Consider the following 22,543-nt stretch of genomic DNA (forward strand, 5'->3'; position numbering starts at 1 on the left):
AATAGACTTCCCTCTGCCTCCCACCTGTTGGAAATCCTGCTCTGTTCTTTTCTACTTCAAATCCTATAGTGGATGATTATGCTCCTCTCTGGAGAGAGGCTTCCCCTGCACACCCCACCCATTGCCTCTCTGAGTTTCTGCTACATTAATTGGTAAGGAACCTGACAGAGGAGATTTAGTTATTTGCTATTCATCTTTGATATGCCAGGCCCTGTGGCCAGCATTTTTCCTTATTTGGTCAGTAAAGTAACCCTGTGTAAATAATATAGGTCTGGATTCTTTTTAAACCCCTCTTAAAGAAAGGGAAATCCAGTATCACATAGGTAGTAGTAAGTGGCAAAAAGATTGAGCCAGGATTTTTTAATTCTAGAGTCTGTGTACTTGAGAAAAGTGATAAAAGAAAGGTGTAAAAAAGTGAAGGAAGCTGCACATTGGGCCATGTATTAGATGGACTAGTGAGGGAATCCCACATACTGAAAAGCTACATCTGGCATTTTTTATCTCAATATATATTAAACAATATGTGTTGCTGGTAAAAATTATGAATTTTGACCCTTAATATTATTTACTGGGGAACTAACAAAAGGAAAAGAGGAAATTATATGTTTCATTAAATAATAAAAGAATAATTACAGTGTTTGGCATATGCCTACTCACTGTATGATAGATAACAAATATTCATGTCTTCAACCATGTGTTAAATTAGTATTGCAGAAACTATTATTAATTTACACTGTCACAATATGCCTAGCTTTTATGTAATACACCATCTATCTCAACTTTAAAAAAAAAAATCAAATGTGCTAATATTGAAGACTAACAGGAAGAGGTTGTAAGAGATCTTAAGGAAATGGCCATGCCTGGCACTGTGCGTTGCATATAATAAATGTGTGTTGAATCTGAATCTTAGCTTACCATGGATGAGGTGAAATACCATATCATTGTTTGTTTTAGTCCCTAAGTAACCATTAAAAAGTTTAGAAATATGTACCCTTTAGGATAGCATTTCCACTTTTTTAAAACTCTATACTTACACATATCTCATTAATCAGTTCTCTATTCCTTATAACCCCATATTTGTGAGCTGAAAACTAGAAAAAGTAGAAAAGAACTAAAAGCATTTGAGTATCTATTGTATGCCAGGTATTTTAGTCTTGTTATATCCTTAATTTGCAATTGATCCAGAGAAATAGATGTGTTAACCCTTTTTAAAAAAATAAGAAAACTGAGTTGGGCATGATTCGGCACACCTATAATCTCATCTATGGGAGGTTAAGGCAGAAGAATGACAACTTAGTGAGACCCCCATCTCAAAATAAAAAGGTAAAAGTGCTGCAGATGTAGCTCAGTGTTAGAATGTTTGCCTAACATGTGTGAGGCTCTGGGTTTAGTCCCCAACACCACACACACACACACATACACACACACACACAGGAAGAAGCTAAGGAAGAAGAGGAGGAGGAAGAAGAAAAGAAGAAAACTGAGGCCCATAGAGACTATGTAACTGTGTAAGGTCTTCTTACCAATGATTTAAACATTGAATACTGTGGAAATGTCTTGAAGTGGTAAAGGAGGCCTAGGGGATCTCAGTAAGTAGGACTTAATCAAACACCTATTTTAGCAAAAAAAAAAAAAAGGTTTAAAAATCTAACCATTCCAATATACCACATGTTGTTTGGGAATTTAACATTGAAAACAATTTTCACATAGTTCTATAATATGAACTGATGAGTGGATCTCCTATTAAAGGTGAAAAAGAATCTATCACTAGTCATCAACCAAAGAGACCTTAGTGGGTCATAAAAGGCACCCAGGAATCATAAGTGTTTAGAAACTGACTCAATTCAGTTCAATTCAATTTTGCAAAGATGAGGATGAGGGAAGGTTTGAGGTAATGAAGGTCACCATATCCTGGGCCAATCTCAGTTTAGTTTTCAGAAAAAGAGACTCACAAAGGAGGCCCCCATAAAACTGCATAGTCCTGTTTTGGTCAACTGTTCACAATATCATGTCAGCATTTGATGTTTCACTTTAGCTAATAAAAACCCAATGGGTACCAACTGTTTACTATTTTAGAAGGGGGCTCTTGGCTTTAATTTGTATTATTTATTTGTATACTTGTTCATTTATTCACTCATTCATTCATCCCAGAGGTAGTGGGAGAAGGTTGACTAAGGTATTTTGCCAGGGAAGCAAGCTGGAGATGTTTGAGACGCTCCTTGCTGCACTGAGTCAGATTGCTACTTTGGTGTTTATTTTATTTAAAGGTTTGAAAACCTATCAATATGTGTGAGTATTCCTTGGAAAGTCTTCACATATTTTATCACTTTAAGGTAGGGATAGGGATGGGCAAAGAGATGAGTAGAAAGTCACTTTCCCAAAGGAAAAAATGCAGCTTTTTCATGTATCCAAGTTGTATTATGGAATTCCTGTCAGTTCTCACAGAGCCAGCAAGGGACTTTCACATAACAAAGGTTGGGAAAAATATCACAATATAGCCTACAAATGAAAATGGAAATAGAGAAGATAAAAAGCCTATGATTGGTTTGAAAAGCACTCCGGATCAAAACCTTTTAGGATAAGAGCCAGGTAGATGCCTGGGCTGTTTCCTCAGCATCCTCAGCAACAGAGACTTCTGACTAGAGAAGTATACTTATAACCCCCCGCTCAAGATTTTATCTGATTCTTATTTTATTTTTATTCCAGTTGCTACATTGATGGCCGGGTGGTCAAGGTGATGGACTTCCTGAAAACTCGCCTGTTAGACACACTCTCTGACCAGATTAGGAAAATTCAGAAAGTGAGTAAAAGTATCCTGGGAAGAAGAGTGAGTTTGGGGATAAAACAAGGAAAAGATAACAGGGTCTGAGCTGTATTTCAGCACTTTGGGAACCAGTATAGAAAACAGTACAATCTAGGGGCAAGAGCTCCCTCTCACAGTTGATGATTACTGTTTATTGATTTTCAAATTCAGAAGGGTTTGTACATGCTACATCAAGGTTTCGAAACTTCTTTCTTTTAACAAATGTTGGTAAGGATATGGAGAAAAGGAAATTTTTACACATTGCTAGTGGGAATGAAAATTAGTATAGACATTTTGAACATGAATGTGAGGTTCCTCAAAAACTAGAAATACAGCTACCTTATGATCCAGCTAGCCCAATTCTGGGTATATATCCAAAGGAAATGAGATCAGCATATCAAAAAATTACCTGCACTTCCTATTTATTATAGCACTATTGACAGTAGCCAAAATAGGAAATCAACCTAGTGTCCATTTATCCACCAACAGATAAATAGATAGAGAAATTTTGTAGCATTCCATACACAACAGAATATCATTTAGCCATAAAAAAATAATGAAATCCTGTCATGTATGGCAAAGTGGATGGAACTAAAGGACATTAAGTGAAATATGCCAGACCCAGAGAGACAAGGGCTGCATGTTCCCTCTTATTTATAAAAGTTAAAAAGTTTATCTTCAACTAGAAAAGTATAGAATGATAACTACTAGAGGTTAGGAAAAGTGGAGAAGAAGGGGGATAGGGGAAGCTGCATAATAGGTACCAAAACACAGTTAAATAAGAAGAATAAGTTCTAGTGTTCTACAGTACAGTGGGGTGAGCATAGTACAAAACAATCTGTTATATGTTTTATGAAGACAGGATCTTGAAAGCTCCAAACATAAAACAATGATAAAAAAATAGAAATGTTAATTACTCTAATTTGATCAGTACAGGTTTTATACATGTACTGAAATATCACACAGCACACAGTAAATATGTACAATTATTAAAAGTTAATTAAAACAAAAATAAAATTAAGAAATAAATTGTCCACATGGGAAATATTTCAAAGTTAAAAAAATTAAAGTTTTTTGCATCCCTCCAATTAATACTTCTTTAAAAATTAAATGCAATTATAAATTATTTTTAAAAGTTCTCTATTTTAATAATACATATTTTAATAGTTTGTTTCTAAATTGTGAGTTTAGCAAGGGAAGAATAGGTTTACTATGTTATTTTCTTCTCAGGAATTTGTATGTGAGATCTCTATATCTCATCTATACTAAAATAGAGATCACAGAGATCTGTCTTTAATAATGGTCTAGTAATTCTACATGCATATTGTTCTAGGGTCACATTTTGAGATACATTGGATTAGTTAATTCTGACTTGTGAGGATTTTACATATAATTTCCACAAGTCTCTATAAGATAGCATATCTTTTGTTGCTCAGTCAGTTTATTTTTTAGGAAATGGAGATTCTATGAATGCTCCACTGTCTTTTGAGCAAATAAAACAAATCTCAACAGGTAGAACTCAGTAAAGATGGAATGAATGAATAAATAAATGGATAAATGAATTAATAGCTCATGTCTAAAATTAGCTCTGAAAGAAAATCCTATTTGAAGCAATCATAGACAATCACCTTTGAAAGCTAAAGTGGAAGTCTGTACCTTGTTTTCCTATTCACACCAATAAATATCACACTTAGATTACAGTCTCTTGAGTCTTCTTGTTCTCATGAGATTTTAGAGGCTGAGAACCCCAGGACTTCTGATTTCTAATCTAACTCCTCCTGGGACCAGGTACATTGGCCAGCATCCTTGTTTTGTCACTGCCTCCTGCCATTTACTAGGCAAGAGGAAGTAAATGATTTAAAATATTTCTACCAGTCTCTGTTTGACATTCAATTAGTGAAAATATGTACTAAACACTTAGCAAGTGCCAGGCAAAGTGGCAGATGCTAGGGATACAGAATTGAATAAAATGTGGCCTCTGCCCTCAAAGAATTCAGTTTTAAGTTTTAATATTTACTTTGAGCAACATGAAACATATTACCTACTGTAACTGAATGTCAACTTATTAAATACAGCAGCTTCCTAATCTCACTGTGCTAATCTAATATTGTATATTGCTCTCTAGAAGGAGGGAAAGATTTTCTTTCATTTGTTCATTAATTTGTCCTTTTTTAAATTCAACAAATATTTATTGGGTATGTACCATGTTTCAGGCACTATTCTAAGTGTTTAGAGTATAAAAATATACAAGATAGTCAACTCCCTTTATCTTGGCTTTTAAAATTCTGAGTCAACGAGTTGTGATTAAGAAGTGATATCACAGTGCTAGAGTGAAGGTTTTACTGTGCTCGTGTTATTAGGTAAGTATGGCTTTAGGTCCTAAGTAAATCAGAGGTGCTGGGAGTTAGGTTCTTCTCTTTCTCCCCACTTTCCATCACCCTTCACCACTGCATATTCCTTAATGGTTACAGAACATTCAAACCCCGAAACTGTGACTGAGCTTACCTCCTGATTTATCTAGGGCTTGCTTTATCTAGAGGCTGAGAACCCTCAAGACCAAAGAAAAAAGGCTAAATCCTGCACAATTGAGATTCAGACCTTTAAAAACATGTCTGATGAACTTGAAGTGGGAAAGCCCAGTGCCATTGCAAGTAACTAATTAAAACAAATAAAAAATTTTTTAAAAAATGGAGCCCCTGAAAGATATGACCTATAGAAGACACCTGGAAGAGGAGGGCTTAGCAGAAGGCAAAAGGAATGTGCCCAGAGATCCCCTCAAGCCAAGGTTCCTGTTCTCGTTATTTCTTGCTTGCAACAAATTAACTAAAAACTTAGTGGCATAAAACAAACATTTATTATGCCAATGGGTTATATGGGCCAGGAATTCCCAGCACAGGAATGGTTTGTCTCTACTCCACAATGTCTGAAGCCTCAGTTGGAAGACTTGAAGACTGGGGTGAGGCAAAGGTTGTATCAGAATGGCCAGAAAGCTCAGCCAGGCCACTCATCTAGCAGGTAATGCCAGCTAACAGCTAGTACCTCAGCTAAGGCTGATAGCCAGAGAACTTGCATTTGAATTCTCTATGTAGCTTAGTCTTCCTCCCAAGGTTCTAAATTCAGATGTTCAAGAGAGAGGGCCAAAAATAAATAAATAAATAAATAAATAAATGGAAATGTGTGTGTGTGTGTGTGTGTGTGTATTTCCTTTCATTGATTGATTGATCTAGTTACTTGATCTCCCTGTTTGTTTATACACACACACACACACACACACATATATAACTAAAATAAATATTAACTCGTACTACATGCTATGTAAGTAAGTTTTGCCTTGAAAATGTATATAAAATGTAAAGATAAAATTTTACATTATCAGATAGTAGAGGATAGGAAAGGCAGCAGAATACAACAGACACTAGTATGGCAATATGTAAATCAATGGATGTGTAACTGATGTGATTCTGCAATCTGTATACGGGGTAAAAATGGGAGTTCATAACCCACTTGAATCAAAGTGTGAAATATGATATATCAAGAACTATGTAATGTTTTGAACAACCAACAATAAAAAATTTAAAAAAAAAATTTTACATTATCCCAACAACAGAATGGAGATTCAAGGGTTGTAGGGAAATAAATTGAATATATTTCAAAAAGAGAGAGAGAGAGAGAGAGAGAGAGAGGGCCAGGTGGTAACTCTATGACCTTTTCTAACTCAACCTCAGAGGTCACAGAACATCACTTCAGCCACATCCTTGAAGGAGTTGCCAAGATCCACAAAGTTCAGACAAGAAAATAAATAAATTCCTCTTGATGAGCAAGTGGCAAGATTCTTGAAAAGCATATAGGACCAGAAATATTTTTGCAGTAATTTTTGCAAAATACTTTCTGCCACAGTCCCATCCTCCCTGTTTCATTTGCAAGCTTTAAATCATTCCCCTGACGCGTTTTAATTTCTCAATTCTCTTTTTCAAAGCTTTTGCCAGATATTACCTTAAATGGGTATCTGTGGGAAATGCTGCTGGGTCACAGATTCTCTGAGATTTGACTCCTTAGGTAACCCTCCCACTGGCCACAGCAGCCTGGACTCAGTTGTCAGAGCCTCCAGGATGAGAGTCTCACTCTCACATTCCATAATGTGCCTGTCCTCAGGAGATAAGAGCTGGGACCAAAGCAGGGTCACCAAGCTATAACTGATGAAAAATTATGTTGATTGTTTCTGACATCCTTGGGGTAGGGAAGTTGGGGAGGAGGTCTGGAGAATGGGAGCCCAAAGTGAAAACTTGGGCAGACTGGCTCAATGTTTTTCTTGAAAACTCACAAACCAGCTCAGAGATAGGCCAAGTAAGTTTTTAATGTCTGTATACCTGAAACCCCCACCCAAAAACTAGAAGTGGAATCATTGTTTTTTCTCTAAACCCCCACCCAAAAACTAGAAGTGGAATCATTGTTTTTTCTCTATTAATAGAAGTTAAGAGAAGTCTTAATGACCATCCCGGCCCCACCCACCGGGCCATTGAGGAGGAAGCAGTTTGATAAATCTGTGCTGAAGCTGTTTAAATGGGAGGTAGAGAACAGAATTTCAAGTCTGATGACCTGAGCTAGAACACAGACTTAGCTGTGTGGTCTTGGGCTAGTTACTTGATCTCCCTGTTTGTTTGTTTGGGGTTTTTTGTCTGTTTTCTTTCTCTGTAAGATTAAGAGGCTAAGAATCTTGTGTTCCCTCCCTCTTAGGGAGATTAAGAAGGTCACAGGAAGCTGTTCTGTTAATTCCTGTTGAATGCTAGTTCTCATAACTCTTATAGATATTCTTACAGTTCTAATAGTTATTTTAAATAATAATTTCTGTGACTAAAGAAGCTTCATGGTACCTTTATCCTTTACTTGTTCTTTTTTTCTCTCTTCCCTCCTACTTGAACCCTGGAGAATATGATAGGTGATATTTTTGGCACCTGAAACACAATGACTCAATTGCTAAAAACAGCTGTGGTTTCCAAATTTGGACTGCCACTTAGAGAAGAATTCTCAGTGTTCTGAGCAGTGAACAAATTATCTGGTTATATGAAAATCTGCATGATACTTTTGGAAGCCAAACAGAGACATGTTTGGACAATGTTTGGACAACCCACTCCTTGGATGTCTCCCTTCCGTTAGACTAAGGATAATCATCTGGACATGGGGATATGAGTCAAAGAAAGGCAGTGAGCATCTAACAATGAAGGGAAGAGTCAGGTGGGAAAGTGAGATATTTAGAACACAGTGCAGATGGTACAGTGTGGAAAGCTGGGCAGACTCCAAAATAATGATGTAAGAACCAAGAAGAACCACTTTGGCTTAAGTCATTTGGACTCTATGATTTGTGTCTTCATCTCCTAGAGGAATCAGAAGAGGAAGTAACACTTTTTGATATTATTTTCAGCAATTCAATAAGCAGAGAAAAGAGTTGGTGAAATCCCAGTCACAAGGGAAGTATTTCCAAAAGTCCTGTCCATGTGATTGCATTTTGAATACTTAATAAACTGGAGTTGGCTTCCTGGATATTTGAAAAGTTCTTTCCTTCCTCTTTTTCTTCTTCCTTTCTTCCCTTCATTTATCAACTGTTCATAATGTTGTTAGAATTTCCTTGGCCCCTGGGAATAAAATGGTGAGCAAGACTGATGTGATGCTTATCTTCATAGACTTTATGATCTAATGGGAAAAATAGTTAATGAAACAAGCAATGATAATAAAATGTGATGACTCCTATCATAGGATGCTATGAGTGCCCATGGCAGGAAGTGTCCATCTTACTTTGTGAAGTCAGGGAAGCCCTCCCAAGGGAAGTGACACATGGGTTAACACCTAAAGGATAGATGCCTTCTCATTTTCACAGTTCTTAGGGTGTGATCAGAGGATCACTGATGTGGATGTGCATTGGGAAGGGGGATGATTTATGTGATTCATAATCTGACCATTATTGTTTTGTTAACATCATCATTGCTTCTGGTCACTTATGATGTTAATGAAAGTCAACTCTTTTGAAGTCTCCATAAATGCAGTAATATTATGCTGCTTCTTCCAATATGTTAGTTGCAGGACCATGGAAGTAGGCAGAAAGATATGCAATTCTTTTAAAGTAACTAATACATTAAAAAAGAAACCTTTTTCCTCATTCAAACTTTCAGTTTACCCTTGTATTTGAGCCTCTTAGCTTATCAAAAGGCAGGGATAAATAACTGTTATTCTTGAAGATCATAGAATAACTAGGGGGGCAATTAAAGAGCAACTGAGGACTATGATAACATCAATCTTCTCTAATTGAAGAAAACTGGAAAATGAAAGCACATTATTAGGGTAAGAACAGTAGTATCACCAAAAATTCAGTGTTTGACTTATTCATTTATTCACTCACTCATTCAATACTGTTGAATGCTAATCTTGATGTGTCAGTGCCTATCATATCCCCTATCAATTGACATGCTAGAGGGAGAGGGCACAAATGAAGGAGCAGTGAATTGGCAGAATAAAACAGTAGAAGTAGTAAAGAAGCCATGTCTCATTCACATTGTATGGGCTCTCTGGTGTTCTTTCTGAAGAAGAACCTCACGATGTTCCTAACTTTATACTATAGTGTTAAATAGCCCTGTAGGCTACTTCTACACAAGCATGGTAGGAAAATGTCTTCTATGTTTGTGTTTAGGGGAAAGGAAAGGTCTCTTCATGGCCCCAAATAACAATTCAGTCTGTTTGTAAATGCCAGATATTTCACTGTAAAAAAAAACATTCTCTACATTAGGAAAATGCTCTAAACTATAAACAGAGGTTTAGGACACTGGCTGAAATTCACACTAAGTTATTAATGTCAATAGAGGATCCTTTCCCAAGAGCAGATTTCAATGGAGGGGAAGAAGAACACAAGCCAAGGAAGTACTCAGAGTAGGCAGAGGACTCCAAATACAAACTGTATCACATTAATACATGGGGATGACATCCATGAGTGATTCTAAATTTTATAGAGCATGAGGCTTATACAATAGGGACCTCTATAAGAAAAAGAAGACGAAGCAAATTTTCAAATTTTAAAGGTATCTAATCATATGGTACATTAATAGAGACCTTCCCAGGATATTGATAAAAGCCTGTGGGAGTGGGAGGTAAAACTTTAAGCCGACCTAAAGGAAAGTCTGGCTCTTTATTTTCATATTAAGACACTGATATTGGGGCTGGGGATGTGGCTCAAGCTGTAGCGCACTAGCCTGGCATGCATGGGGCGCTGGGTTCGATCCTTAGCACCACATAAAAATAAAATAAAGATGTTGTGTCCACCAAAAACTAAAAATAAATATGAAAAAATTCTCTCTCTCTCTCTCTCTCTCTCTCTCTCTCTCTCTCTCTCTCTTTCTTTCTTTCTTTTAAAAAAAAAGACACTGATATTACAGGGGATCTACCCTAAAAGTATGTTTATCACAAGAGATCCAGATTTTTAATCATGAACTCTGATGTCCTTAATTCTTGGAAATAAATATTCTCTTGATTCTTTTTTTAAAAATTCTTTTGGTAGTTATAGATGGACAGCATGCCTTTATTTTGTTTACTTTTTAATGCAGTGCTGAGGATCGAACCCAGTGTCTCACACATGCTAGGCAAGTGCTCTGCCCCAGTCTTCCCTTGATTCTTAATCCACACAAAAAATATGGATTGCACCATCAATTGAATAACAGCTAGGAAGAAACAGCAAGCAAGTTTTGATTGATAGTGATGACAAAAACCATTCTGATTTCAATAGCATTAAAATGGAAAAATGTATCATCAACATACAAAAACATAGTAGACCTATTATTTGAGGGGGGGTGTTTTTTATTGAGTGCATAGATGTTATTAATTCAAAACCAATAATTTACACAAGGTTGCAGAGCTTACTAAGTAGTAAAATTAGAATCCAAACCAAGGCCCATTTAACCCCAGAACCTATCCTCATCCCTTACACTTTTCTATGTCTCCCACCCTTATTAACCATTTCTTTTATAACTCATGTAATGTTTATTTTTCTAACCACTCAGGATTAGAAAAGCTTTCAAAGAAGAATGCTAGCCATGCGTGGTGGTGCACTCCTGTAATCCCAGCAGCTCGGGAGGCTGAGGCAGGCAGGAGGATTGTGAGTTCAAAGCCAGCCTCAGCAAAAGTGAGGTGCTAAGCAACTCAGTGAGACCCTGTCTCTAAATAAAATACAAAATAGGGCTGAGGATGTGGCTCAGTGGTCGAAAGCCCCTGAATTCAATTCCCAGTATCCTCCCACCCCCAAAAAAGAAGAATGCTGAATTTCCTTGATGAGAGAACATCAATTTGACCCCACAGTCAGTTGATAATCTGAAATGACTGCTCTAGAGGTGAGGATTGAAGGAAAATTGGGTATCAAGATATTAGGCAAGTAAAGGTGGAAGAGGACAAGGCTTCTCAAAGTACGACTCTCATCCATTGGACTCCATCCATGTTTTAGGAACACAGGCTCTTGGTCAGTATGTCACAAGGTCCTGCTATATTGCAAGGGAAGGACAATGAGAAGGAATGTGCTACTTAAAGCAATGGCCCTGGGAACCAATAGCTACTTGAGGGAAAATGCTTCTTCAGAAGGGAGAGGCAACCTGGAAGTGGGAGGATTCTAGAGTTTGTCCTGAGCAAGAGCAAGATTACCACTGAGGCTGGTGGACACTGTGACTTATAAGTGGGCTAAGTGTGCAGTAAACCTGAGGAATTGATTAGTCACCAAAAAGAAAAGGGAGAGGGAGGAAGAATGATTTAAATGCAAATAGCTGCTTTCCAGTCTCTTTCCACTAGCACTTATCCCTTTGAGCACAGTCATTGCTTTGGGCCTCTGAAACTTTCTTCTTCTTTTCTTGCATCTGTTCATAATTTCCTTGCCTCCCTAGCGACTTTATCTTGTTTATGTATGTTCTTATTTTAATTTTATGTTTTGTTGCAATTACATTCAATTGCTTTTCTGTGGTTTGAGATAACAAGAGCAGAGAGTACAGTTTTAAATCTTAAAAGTGTCGTAGAAACAGAAGCCACAAATTAAAAATTGATCTGATACCAAAAGAAAATGGACAAATATGGCACAGCAGAACACAAAGATGATAAAAAGAAATTACACAGAAAAAAATTAATGAAACTGACAGAAAGTACATTAGACAGAAGAAATAAATCAAGTGAAATGTGATGAGATATTGGAATGACTGTGCTCAGAATAGCCTGGCTGTCTAACCGAAGAAGGACATGTTAAATATGAAGGCAATTCAGTGAGCCAGACGCTTGTGGGTCTTCTAAAACAGGAAAATTCAATTAGAAAGTATCAGAACCCTGAACTGGAACTGTGAGCATTTGGTGTTTCTTTTTGTTATAGAGGTTGTTAGTTACCTTTTCTGAAACTTAGCTTTTTCAGCAATAAAATGCTGCCTCTTGTATGTTCTCATTTATTTAACAAATATTTAATAAGCAAAGTAATCCAAAATGTCCATTAGATGTGACAAAATTTTTTAAAAAAATAGAAAATTACAATTAAGTCTGATAAGGTCAAGATAGATCAGATATAAGTTCAAAGAATTTTGGAACCCAGAGAAAAGAATAAATAATTTCCTGAAGGTTTGAGGAATGTTTCACAGAGGAAATAACTTTTTAAAAAAAGTTGAAAAAAAAATAACTTGAAAAAAAAAATATCAGATAGTGTTGGTGAGAGGAGGGGAAGGGAGAACATAACCAGTAAAGACTTAAAATAACATTGCAGAGTTGAAAGGTGGTAAGTTTACTCTGTGTAGTGAACCATAGGCCATGTGGGAAGGGATGGGAGAAGAGGTAGCTAAGAGGTAGTTCTGAAGGGTCTTAGATACCAAGTTAAATTAAGCAGTTGGCATCTTAACATGCGGGTCACTGAACATGGCTTTCAGTAAGACCAGAAACAAACTACTTGTAGCACATCTGCCAATTGATCAACCAGATCTTTCAGTGGGCAGAAAGAACTGAGTACTGTTACTGTTCTTAAACTGGGGAGGGATTTCTGTTAGCTTAATGGCATCAGTACGGAAGAAAGGCTGGAGGAGAAAGAGTACAGGCAGGAAGACCAAGGAATAAATGATAAGCTGCAAATCACAGGAAGGAGCAGTGAGGAAGGAAAGGACAGATGAATATGAGCCCCTCCTGGTCTAAGATTGTAGGTAAGCACAGAGTCAAAACCTACACAAGAAGGCTGGAAAGAAACAACATAGAAACAGTAATAAATTTTTTCCCAGACCGTTTTTAAATATGATAAGGGAACAAGACTGCCAGAGGCAAGAAACAGCTGTGTGGGTAAGGTTTAAGAAGCTTCCTGAAGCTATCCAGCTCTTTGTAACCAGCTACATCAAGGACCACTCTGGTTATGTAAAGAGCTGTTGCTCTTCTGAGGTCCTGAGGAAGGTCGATTTCCAAGTGGATGAGATGCTGGAATTAATGGACTCCAGCTTCTTTTGGAGGATGGGCCTCCTGCCAGGGCTGATTAGCCCAGCTGGCCTGTCCACTACTTCTGTTTTATTGCTTCCTTTCTCATTAAGGAAGGTGTTGGTGTGGATAACCATAAACAACATGCCTGCTGTTACAGTGCTACCATCTCTCACACAGCCAGTGGCTGGAGCCAGGCTCTCAGGAGTCTTTTAAAAAACTTAGGTCACAGTATTGGAGGCAGGATATCAAGAAAATGCAGGAAAAGGAAACCCAGTTTTGAAAAGGTGTCACATTAATGGTTATTTTCCTATTTTTCCTGTTTTTCTTTCCCTTTTTAAAATTTGAAGTCATAGGGAAAATTAAACTTTTTTTTTGAAAAATCAAGGATGTTTTGCCTAAGTGCTCTCTTTTTCTTCTTTTACCCTCCTCCCTCAGTGTATCCACATGAAACAGTTTTGACAGTCCCTGACCCTAAAATCTGAGGGAAGGGAGCTGGAAGAGATTGTCTTTATGTCATTCTACCTCAACCAGGCCCAGGGGTTCTAAGCAGCCATTGGCCATTTACTGAACAGTTCTGTGGGTGCCTCAAAGCTCCTTTTACCACATGGGGCCAAGGACTGAAGTATTTAGCAACAAAAGAACTGAAAAGGAACTAAAAGCCCCACTTCCCTCCACCCTCACTTAAATCATCTCCCCAGACAATGTATACCTTAAAATAATCTTCACTGGCACATCATTTCTCACCAGGAACGCTTTTTCTTTCCAAAGTCCTCTAATTTTCTCTCTTCCAACGTAGGGAGAATCATATTCTCTCAGAAAACCACAGTGGTGAATTATGGCCTTTGGTTTCTTACAGTTTCACTTTCTAAGGGAATTTTGCAGCTGGTTCCATCTGTTTTTCCTAATTTGTTCTCTCTTCTTCTGCCCATACAGATTTCATCCCCAGGCCCAACCAGCACGCAACTTCAGTCTCTGTAGCTCCACCACACGTCACCATGCTGGTCTTCTCTGCTCATGGAAGACACAGCTCATCAAGCCTCCCACTATGTCCCAAACAGAAAATACTCTGAAAATAGTTTTTGATTTGCATTGACTGCTCCTAGAACCAGTCACATTAATGCTTTCTAGGACTGTTTTACCCACAAGATATTTCATATAACTGATGTAGGTTTTGTATCAAAGTTCTACCTCACTGTGATTTTTATTTGTGTGGCTTGACAGGAGTTGTCTGTATTGAGAGTAGATAAGTGAACTACTCTGAATGTTAATTATGTTGATGTGAATTAGCTATATGCATTTTATATTCTAAAGTGGCCTTTTCTGCAGCTTAGCATACATCTGGGACATTCCCCATCATCCCATATGGTGTGTGAAGGAAAATAACCATAGCTGATGTTAGATTCATGCAGACACAGTTACATGTACCTTGGACAAGGAGAGTGATCTAGATAACATTTTGGTTTATATTTCTAAGTGCTTACTATATATCAGACACTATTTCAAGTGCTTTGCAAATATTAAGTAGTTTAAATAACATAAAATCCTCTGAGGCAGGTAGTCTTATTATTCTAATTTTACAGCCAAGGAAACAGAAATGCAGAGTAGGTACTGTGCTATACTCAAAGGCACACAATGAATGGACAGTAGAACCAGGGTTCAAATGCAGGTGATCTGTCTCCAAAGACTATTCCCCTAACTACAACAGTGCTATCTCCCCACTAATAATTTGAGGAGGATGAGGCAACTGGGATTAAGCCCAGATCCATTAAGGGACTGGCTACTTCTTCACTCAGGTCTCAGCTCAGAGATCACCTCAGGGTGCTTTCCCTGACCACTGTTTAAAGAATTGTACCTCACCACCACCACCACCAAGTCCCATTGACCACAGTGTAAGCCAGTGAGAGCAGAGACCTATTTTCATTGCTGTATACCTGCTTGGCATTGAGCAGGTGCTTAATCAATATTTGTTGAATAAATAAATTAGTGCATTTGGTAACACCTTAATATAGTTGGATAGAAATCCTGATTCCTTTCCTAGCCTCATTTTTATATGTTCTCTCTAGACAATTTCATATTCTCCTCCGGCTTTTTCTACCATTCTGTGGACCTTCCTCTGATCTAGATCTTTGATTCAGAGGTGACCAGTTTTCACTTATATTTGACTTTTTTTTTCCTTTTATTGTTATTTGATTTTAACTTCCATAATCAAAGTTTCTCTTAATCTTTGGGAGCCAAAGGGACTTATATTCATATCATAGAAACTAATATATTTTAACATTTTATATTTAGAATGGACTTACAGTTCATCTATTCCAAATCCACTTATTTAAATGTTGATGAAGAAATTGAAGTCCAAGATAAAGACTTCCAAAAGTCTCCAAATTAGCATCTGTTGGAACCCAAAATTTCCAGCATATATATTTTTCCATATGATGGTTCACTGCCCTCCTAGACTCTACCTCTCTTTTTGCTAGAGTGTTCATATATATATATATATATATATATATATATATATATATATATATATATATATATATTAGATACAATACACATAACATTCACCCTTTCAAAGTATGAAATTTAGTGGATTTTACTATATTCATAGAATTTTGATATCATTACCAACTAATTTTAAAACATGCTCAATTCCAATCCCAAAAGAAACCTCACACTCATTAGTAGTCACTCCCTATGCCCACATACCCCCAAACTCCCTCCTCTTCAATCCTGTTATTATTTAGATGTGGTGTCCCCCAAAAGCTCACATGTGAGATAATGCAAGAAGGTTTGGAGGAGAAATGATTGGGCTATAGCCTTAACCTAATCAGTGACTAATCCCTGCTAGGATTAACTGAGAGGTAACTGGAGGCAGGCAGAGGTGGCTGAAGGAAGTGGCTCAATGGGTGCATGGCTATGGTATATATTTTGTATTTGGAGAGTGGAATCTCTTTCTCTCTCTGCTTTCTGATCAACTTGTGAGTTGCTTCCCTCTGCCACACTTTTCCACCATGATATTCTGCCTCACCTCGAGCCTCAAGGAATGGAGCCAGCCTTCTATAGACTAAAACCTTTGAAACTGTGAGCCCTCAAATAAACCTTTCCTCCTTTACAGTTGTTCTTTAGTTACAACAGCAAAAAAGCTGACTAAAACACTAAAAAACCACTAATCTACTTTCTCTCTCTCTGGATTTGCCTGTTCTAGATATTTTATATAAATGGAATCAGATAGTGTTTTGCCTTTTATGCCTCACATCCTTCACTCAGCTTAGTTTTTTCAAGGTTTAATCATGTTGTAGTGTTTACAGTTTTGTTTAGTTCGACAAAATCCTCTTTCTCCAACTATCTCACTTTAATATCTGTCTTTGAACACAAAACTAAACTGTGAATATCCTGGAAGCCAAAGGCAAAAAGTTAAAAACAAATCTATCACTCAGTTATAGTTAATTATAAAGGAAGCATGAAGTTTATCATATGCACAGATGCATTCCTAGCACTGCATTTTAAGGGAACTCACAGATATAGTCCTTTAATTTTACCTTGTGATCATTTAAGGTATTTTTCTTACTTTTCCATCATTATGATTTCCAGCTTCCCCTGGGTGGGGCACTCTGAGCAGTGATGAAAAGGGTGAGAAGACTGCCTTGTGGCATCCTCAAATGACTCTTATTTTTCTGTGTGAAGGGGTTTTCCTCCTGCAGGTTTGGGGATTGAACTCATGGCTTTACACATACTAAGCATATGCTTTACCACGGAGCTTCAAACCCAGGCCCAAGGGTGAATTTTAACAATATTTCAAATCAACCTCCACTGTTCATCCTCAGGATATTTCTACCAGTTGCAATCCTTACTTCCATCTCAAACTTGTAGATCAGAGATTGAGCCACTTTAAAATTTTAGAGGGCAACATTTTGACAAGAGGCTTTGCCTCTGCTGGGAAGGCATGCAGCTGTGGTTGCTCCCTGAGTAGGATCTGACCTGTGGGTCAGTGACTTTTCTTTTTACACTTACTACAGTTATTTTCAAACTGTGGCTACAATATCCAAGCCATTACTATTACAAAATAATTCTCTAAAACATCATCCTCTACTCTCTCATGATTAATGAATTCTAACATGTGGATAGTGCATAACAGAATACTGAAAACTTTGCTTCTCAATACTTGTTAATATGGAAACATAATATGATTTCTGTTTTGGGACCTGTACTGACAATGAACAGTGTTTTCATCCCTAAAGTCACCTCACATCCTAGAATATGCATTTGTTCTATCACATTGTTACTTAGGTCTTCCTGAGGAAAAACAATAATTTCTTTGAGGGGACATGTGTCAATGTTAATGCTTTGGTGTGTTGTATGCCAACAATTGTGTGTGTGCGTCATCAGGGAAAAAAGTACCTGGGAGCAGGGAATCAGAGAAACTTCCTTTAGGGAATGTGTGTTGCTTCTCATCTGGGAATAGATTTTAAAAACTGATTATCCCCTTCTGCTTTGTTGTTTGACCAGGTGGTTAATACATACACTCCAGGAAAGAAGATTTGGCTTGAAGGTGTGGTGACTACCTCAGCTGGAGGCACAAACAATCTATCAGACTCCTATGCCGCAGGATTCTTGTAAGTAACACAATTGCATTCCCAGGGACTTTCAGGAAAGAAGGACAGTGATGCTGTAACATGCTTGTTATTCTGCCCATTGCTGGGTAAAGCTTGCTTCCCATTGAAAGTTCTTCATCTGTTCATCTGTGAATACTTTTAACCATTTAACAGTTTTAGTGCCTTATCTAAATACTAAAATGTCAGACTAAGGTGTCAGAGCAAGAATGAGAGAAGCAGGAGGAGGAGTAACAGTAACATAATAATGAGAAGAACTTTATTAATAAGTTTACAGGTTTTGTGGGGAGGTACCGGGGATTAACTCAGAGGCATTCAATGAGCCACATCCCCAGCCCTATTTTGTATTTTATTTAGACAGGGTCTCACTGAGTTGCTTAGCCCCTCGCTTTTACTGAGGCTGGCTTTGAACTCAGGATCCACCTGTCTCTGCCCCCCAAGCTGCTGGGATTACAGGCATGGCCCACCATTCCTGGCTATAAGTTTACAGTTCTAACCACAGAACAGGCAGTGTACATTTTCTCATCCAATTTTTACCATAATTCTGGGAGATAGTTAATAGAAGTCGTGGTTTTTGCCCTTCAGAAGCATATGATTGGATGTACTAGGATTAGAGATAACTATATCATAAAGTTATCAGAGATAAGTGCAACAATAATAGTAGCTTTAATTTACCATGTGCCAAGCACTTTATGAAGTATTTTATATACATTTAATAATTTAGCAACCAGTGAAATTGATGTTATGGTTTCCATAATGAGACAGTAAAATAGGAACTATTATTATCCTTAAATTACAGATGAAGAAATTGAGTGACAGTTGAAGTAACACCCAACCAAGGTCACTCGCTTTAACAGCAGAGCTCAGACTTAAATCCAGGTGGTCTGCTCCAGAGTTCAGCCTCTTCGCCACTCTCTTTTTGTGTCACATGGTCTTTCCAAGAAAGTGACAGGCCTGTAAAGAAATAGAGAATTTCTCTGACTGGGAGTTTCAGGAAGGGTTTCATGCAGGAAGTGGCATTTGAGTGGGACATAAGATTACTCCAATTTCTGTAGGTAGAGAGTGGCCCTGGCTTTCTGAATGAATAGTGTTCTCCTAAGAATTGGAGTTTTGCCCTCAGTTATGTGTTTTACTACTAACAGCTATTCATAATTGTCCAATGCAGTTCTCCTCTATTGAGCTAGCTTCTTTAATATGTCCATGAGGGACAATCAGGCCAGCCAACAGGATTGCCTTTATAGATGGAATCCTGTCTAATGTAGATGAGAATAATAAGTCAGTATGATTCATGGTGATACCTGGGGTCTTTCATCTCTGTATCCTTAGCATCTAGCATTGTGTGGCATAAAGTTATCCAGAAGTATGTTCAAGTGAATAAAATGGAGTGAATCTGCATTTAATACAGACTTGCTGAGAGTTTTCTTTCCTGTCAACACTGGTTTGATAGGAGCCATGTTGCAAGTGAGCACCAGGTTGGCAGTCATTGGTGCAGGGTACTTCTTGGAGTGAGCAAAGGTAGGGCCATTGTTCAGCCATCACCAAATGACTCTGCTTTGGGGTCCATCAAGCAGCCCAGTTGTGCTGAGGGTTTGTATGAGCATTCTTCCCTTTAAGGAATGCTGTGAAATGAGAACTACAACAAACCTTTATGGAGGTGTAAAGAGCTATCTTTACATGAGCATCAGCCAAATACCCATAAGGTATGATGTTTCTGTATTCACTGCACAGCACATAGATAAACATTGTTGTTTAGATTTGAGTTACCTTTCAGATAATAAATGCTTGATTGATGCAGATCAGATTAAACTAGTCCATTCTGCTCCTAGTCTTCTCTCCTATCTCTTTGTTACCTTTTTGGTCTCAGCTCTTTCTGCACCCAGCAATATATCATTTGAATCTAGTTCTCCAAGTGGCATAAATTGGAGAAAGAGAAAAAAAGGAAAGGATTCTAGGGAGGGGAGCTCCAAGGAACTAGCAAGAAATTGAATAGATGGTATTTTCTCAGTATTTAACATAACTATGAGTTCACTAGGACACATACAAATGCATGCATGAATCAGAATTTTCTGCTAACAAGTATTCAAAGGTAGCATTTCCAGTCAGGGATTTGAGATTCTGTGGCATATGGCAGATATATCTTTGGCATGGTACTGTGTCTCCAGCACCTAGTGTTGTCTGGCACATAATAGATAGTCAATAAACATTTGTGGAATGGAAAATAATGGCTGGGACAGCATCCTTGTTGGGATATGCAGTCATTTTACCATGTTTCTCTACCTGAGCATAGAAGGAAGACTAACAAAAAGCCCCTCTCCTGGGGCTTATCATTACATTATTATTATCATCTTCAGAAAGATGAAGATAACTTCAGTACACCATTCTACTGTGAAAGCCATAAGGCAGCAGTGGTCTTGAGCATAATCATTTTCTTCAAGAACTACCCATACACTAGCAAAACATTAGGTTTAGTTATTGATAGTTATTTGCTTAGTACCTATTCTGTGCAAGTCCTGTGTTAGACTCTGAAGAGGTCACAAATAAGAATGTGATACTGTTCCTGTAAATGTGTATGCACGGGTATTTACACACCCAGTGCTTTACCAATGATACACATGATCACACAAGCATAAGTAGGTATCCTCAATGTTGAAAATAATTCCCAGGGTTTATAGTTCATTAATTAACACTACTGAATGAACAGTGAATAAGGGAATAAATGGGATCTTTTCACAAATAAAATCACCAAGATACAACCCTGTATGATACATAGACGCTGCTGGATGGAGGGGCTCTCACATCTGTGATTACCTGTATACTCGTTGTTTTGTTGCTTCTTTCATCCAACAAGCATAAGGCTAGAAAGGCTAGAGAGACATACTTCTTCTTATAGATAACTACTTGCTCCATAGAGACCCCATTACATGTGTGCTGTTCCAACATGGAAAGAGCACTAGTTAAGAGGCACTTACTCAAAATTCCACTATAACTCTACCACAGGACATGTTTGACAAGTTAACTAACTGCCATCCCTCTATGCCAAGGGAAAAGTTCGACTTGTTATCCTGATTTCACAGGATGATAATAAGGCAAGTGACTTAGCCACGTGACATTCCAAAAGTAATTTCAAATCACTATTTGCGGATGATATGATAATATATCTAACAGACCCAAAAGGGTCTACAAAGAAACTACTAGAGTTAATAAATGAATTCAGCAAAGTGGCAGGATATAAAATCAACACACATAAATCAAAGGCATTCCTGTATATCAGCAACAAATCTTCTGAAATGGAAATAAGGACAACCACTCCATTCACAATATCCTCAAAAAAAAAATAAAATACTTGGGAATCAACCTAACAAAAGAGGTGAAAGATTTATACAATGAAAACTACAGAACCTTAAAGAGAGAAATAGAAGAAGACCTTAGAAGATGGAAAAATATACCCTGTTCATGGATAGGAAGAACTAACATCATCAAAATGGCAATATTACCCAAAGTTCTCTATAGGTTCAATGCAATGCCAATCAAAATCCCAAGGGCATTTCTTGTAGAAATAGATAAAGCAATTATGAAATTCATATGGAAAAACAAAAGACCCAGAATAGCAAAAGCAATTCTAAGCAGGAAGTGTGAGTCAGATGGTATAGTGATACCAGATTTCAAACTATACTACAGAGCAATAGTAACAAAAACAGCATGGTACTGGTACCAAAACAGGCGGGTGGACCAATGGTACAGAATAGAGGACACAGAAACCAATCCACAAAATTACAACTATCTTATATTTGATAAAGGGGCGAAAAGCATGCAATGGAGAAAGGATAGCATCTTCAACAAATGGTGCTGGGAAAACTGGAAATCCATATGCAACAAAATGAAACTGAATCCCTTTCTCTCGCCATGCACAAAAGTTAACTCAAAATGGATCAAAGAGCTTGATATCAAATCAGAGACGCGCCGTCTGATAGAAGAAAAAGTTGGCTCCAATCTACATATTGTTGGGTCGGGCTCCAAATTCCTTAATAGGACACCCATAGCACAAGAGTTAATAACTAGAATCAACAAATGGGACTTACTCAAACTAAAAAGTTTTTCTCAGCAAGAGAAACAATAAGAGAGGTAAATAGGGAGCCTACATCCTGGGAACAAATTTTTACTCCTCACACTTCAGATAGAGCCCTAATATCCAGAGTATATAAAGAACTCAAAAAATTAAACAGTAAGAAAACAAATAACCCAATCAACAAATGGGCCAAAGACCTGAACAGACACTTCTCAGAGGAGGACATACAATCAATCAACAAGTACATGAAAAAATGCTCACCATTTCTAGCAGTCAGAGAAATGCAAATCAAAACCACTCTAAGATATCATCTCACTCCAGTAAGATTGGCAGCCATTATGAAGTCAAACAACAACAAGTGCTGGCGAGGATGTGGGGAAAAGGGTACTCTTATACATTGCTGGTGGGACTGCAAATTGGTGCGGCCAATTTGGAAAGCTGTATGGAGATTCCTGGGAAAGCTGGGAATGGAACTACCATTTGACCCAGCTATTGCCCTTCTCGGACTATTCCCTGAAGACCTTAAAAGAGCGCACTACAGGGATACTGCCATATCGATGTTCATAGCAGCACAATTCACAATAGCTAGACTGTGGAACCAACCTAGATGCCCTT

At 37.7% G+C, this 22,543-nt stretch overlaps 1 protein-coding gene across 3 annotated transcripts in view; it reads left to right on the forward strand.

Moving 5' to 3' along the window:
* Positions 1 to 22,543, forward strand: part of Hpse2 (heparanase 2 (inactive)) — a 664,554-nt gene that overhangs the window by 505,435 nt on the left and 136,576 nt on the right. For all 3 annotated transcript variants that reach the window (XM_027930190.2, XM_027930191.2, XM_027930192.2), the window contains 2 exons: positions 2,707 to 2,800; positions 17,759 to 17,865. In XM_027930190.2, the coding sequence (XP_027785991.1) occupies positions 2,707 to 2,800; positions 17,759 to 17,865 (201 nt within the window). The remainder of the gene's footprint in view (positions 1 to 2,706; positions 2,801 to 17,758; positions 17,866 to 22,543) is intronic.

This window comes from Marmota flaviventris, chromosome 4, assembly GCF_047511675.1.
Source record: "Marmota flaviventris isolate mMarFla1 chromosome 4, mMarFla1.hap1, whole genome shotgun sequence".
Classification (NCBI taxonomy): Eukaryota; Metazoa; Chordata; class Mammalia; order Rodentia; family Sciuridae; genus Marmota; species Marmota flaviventris.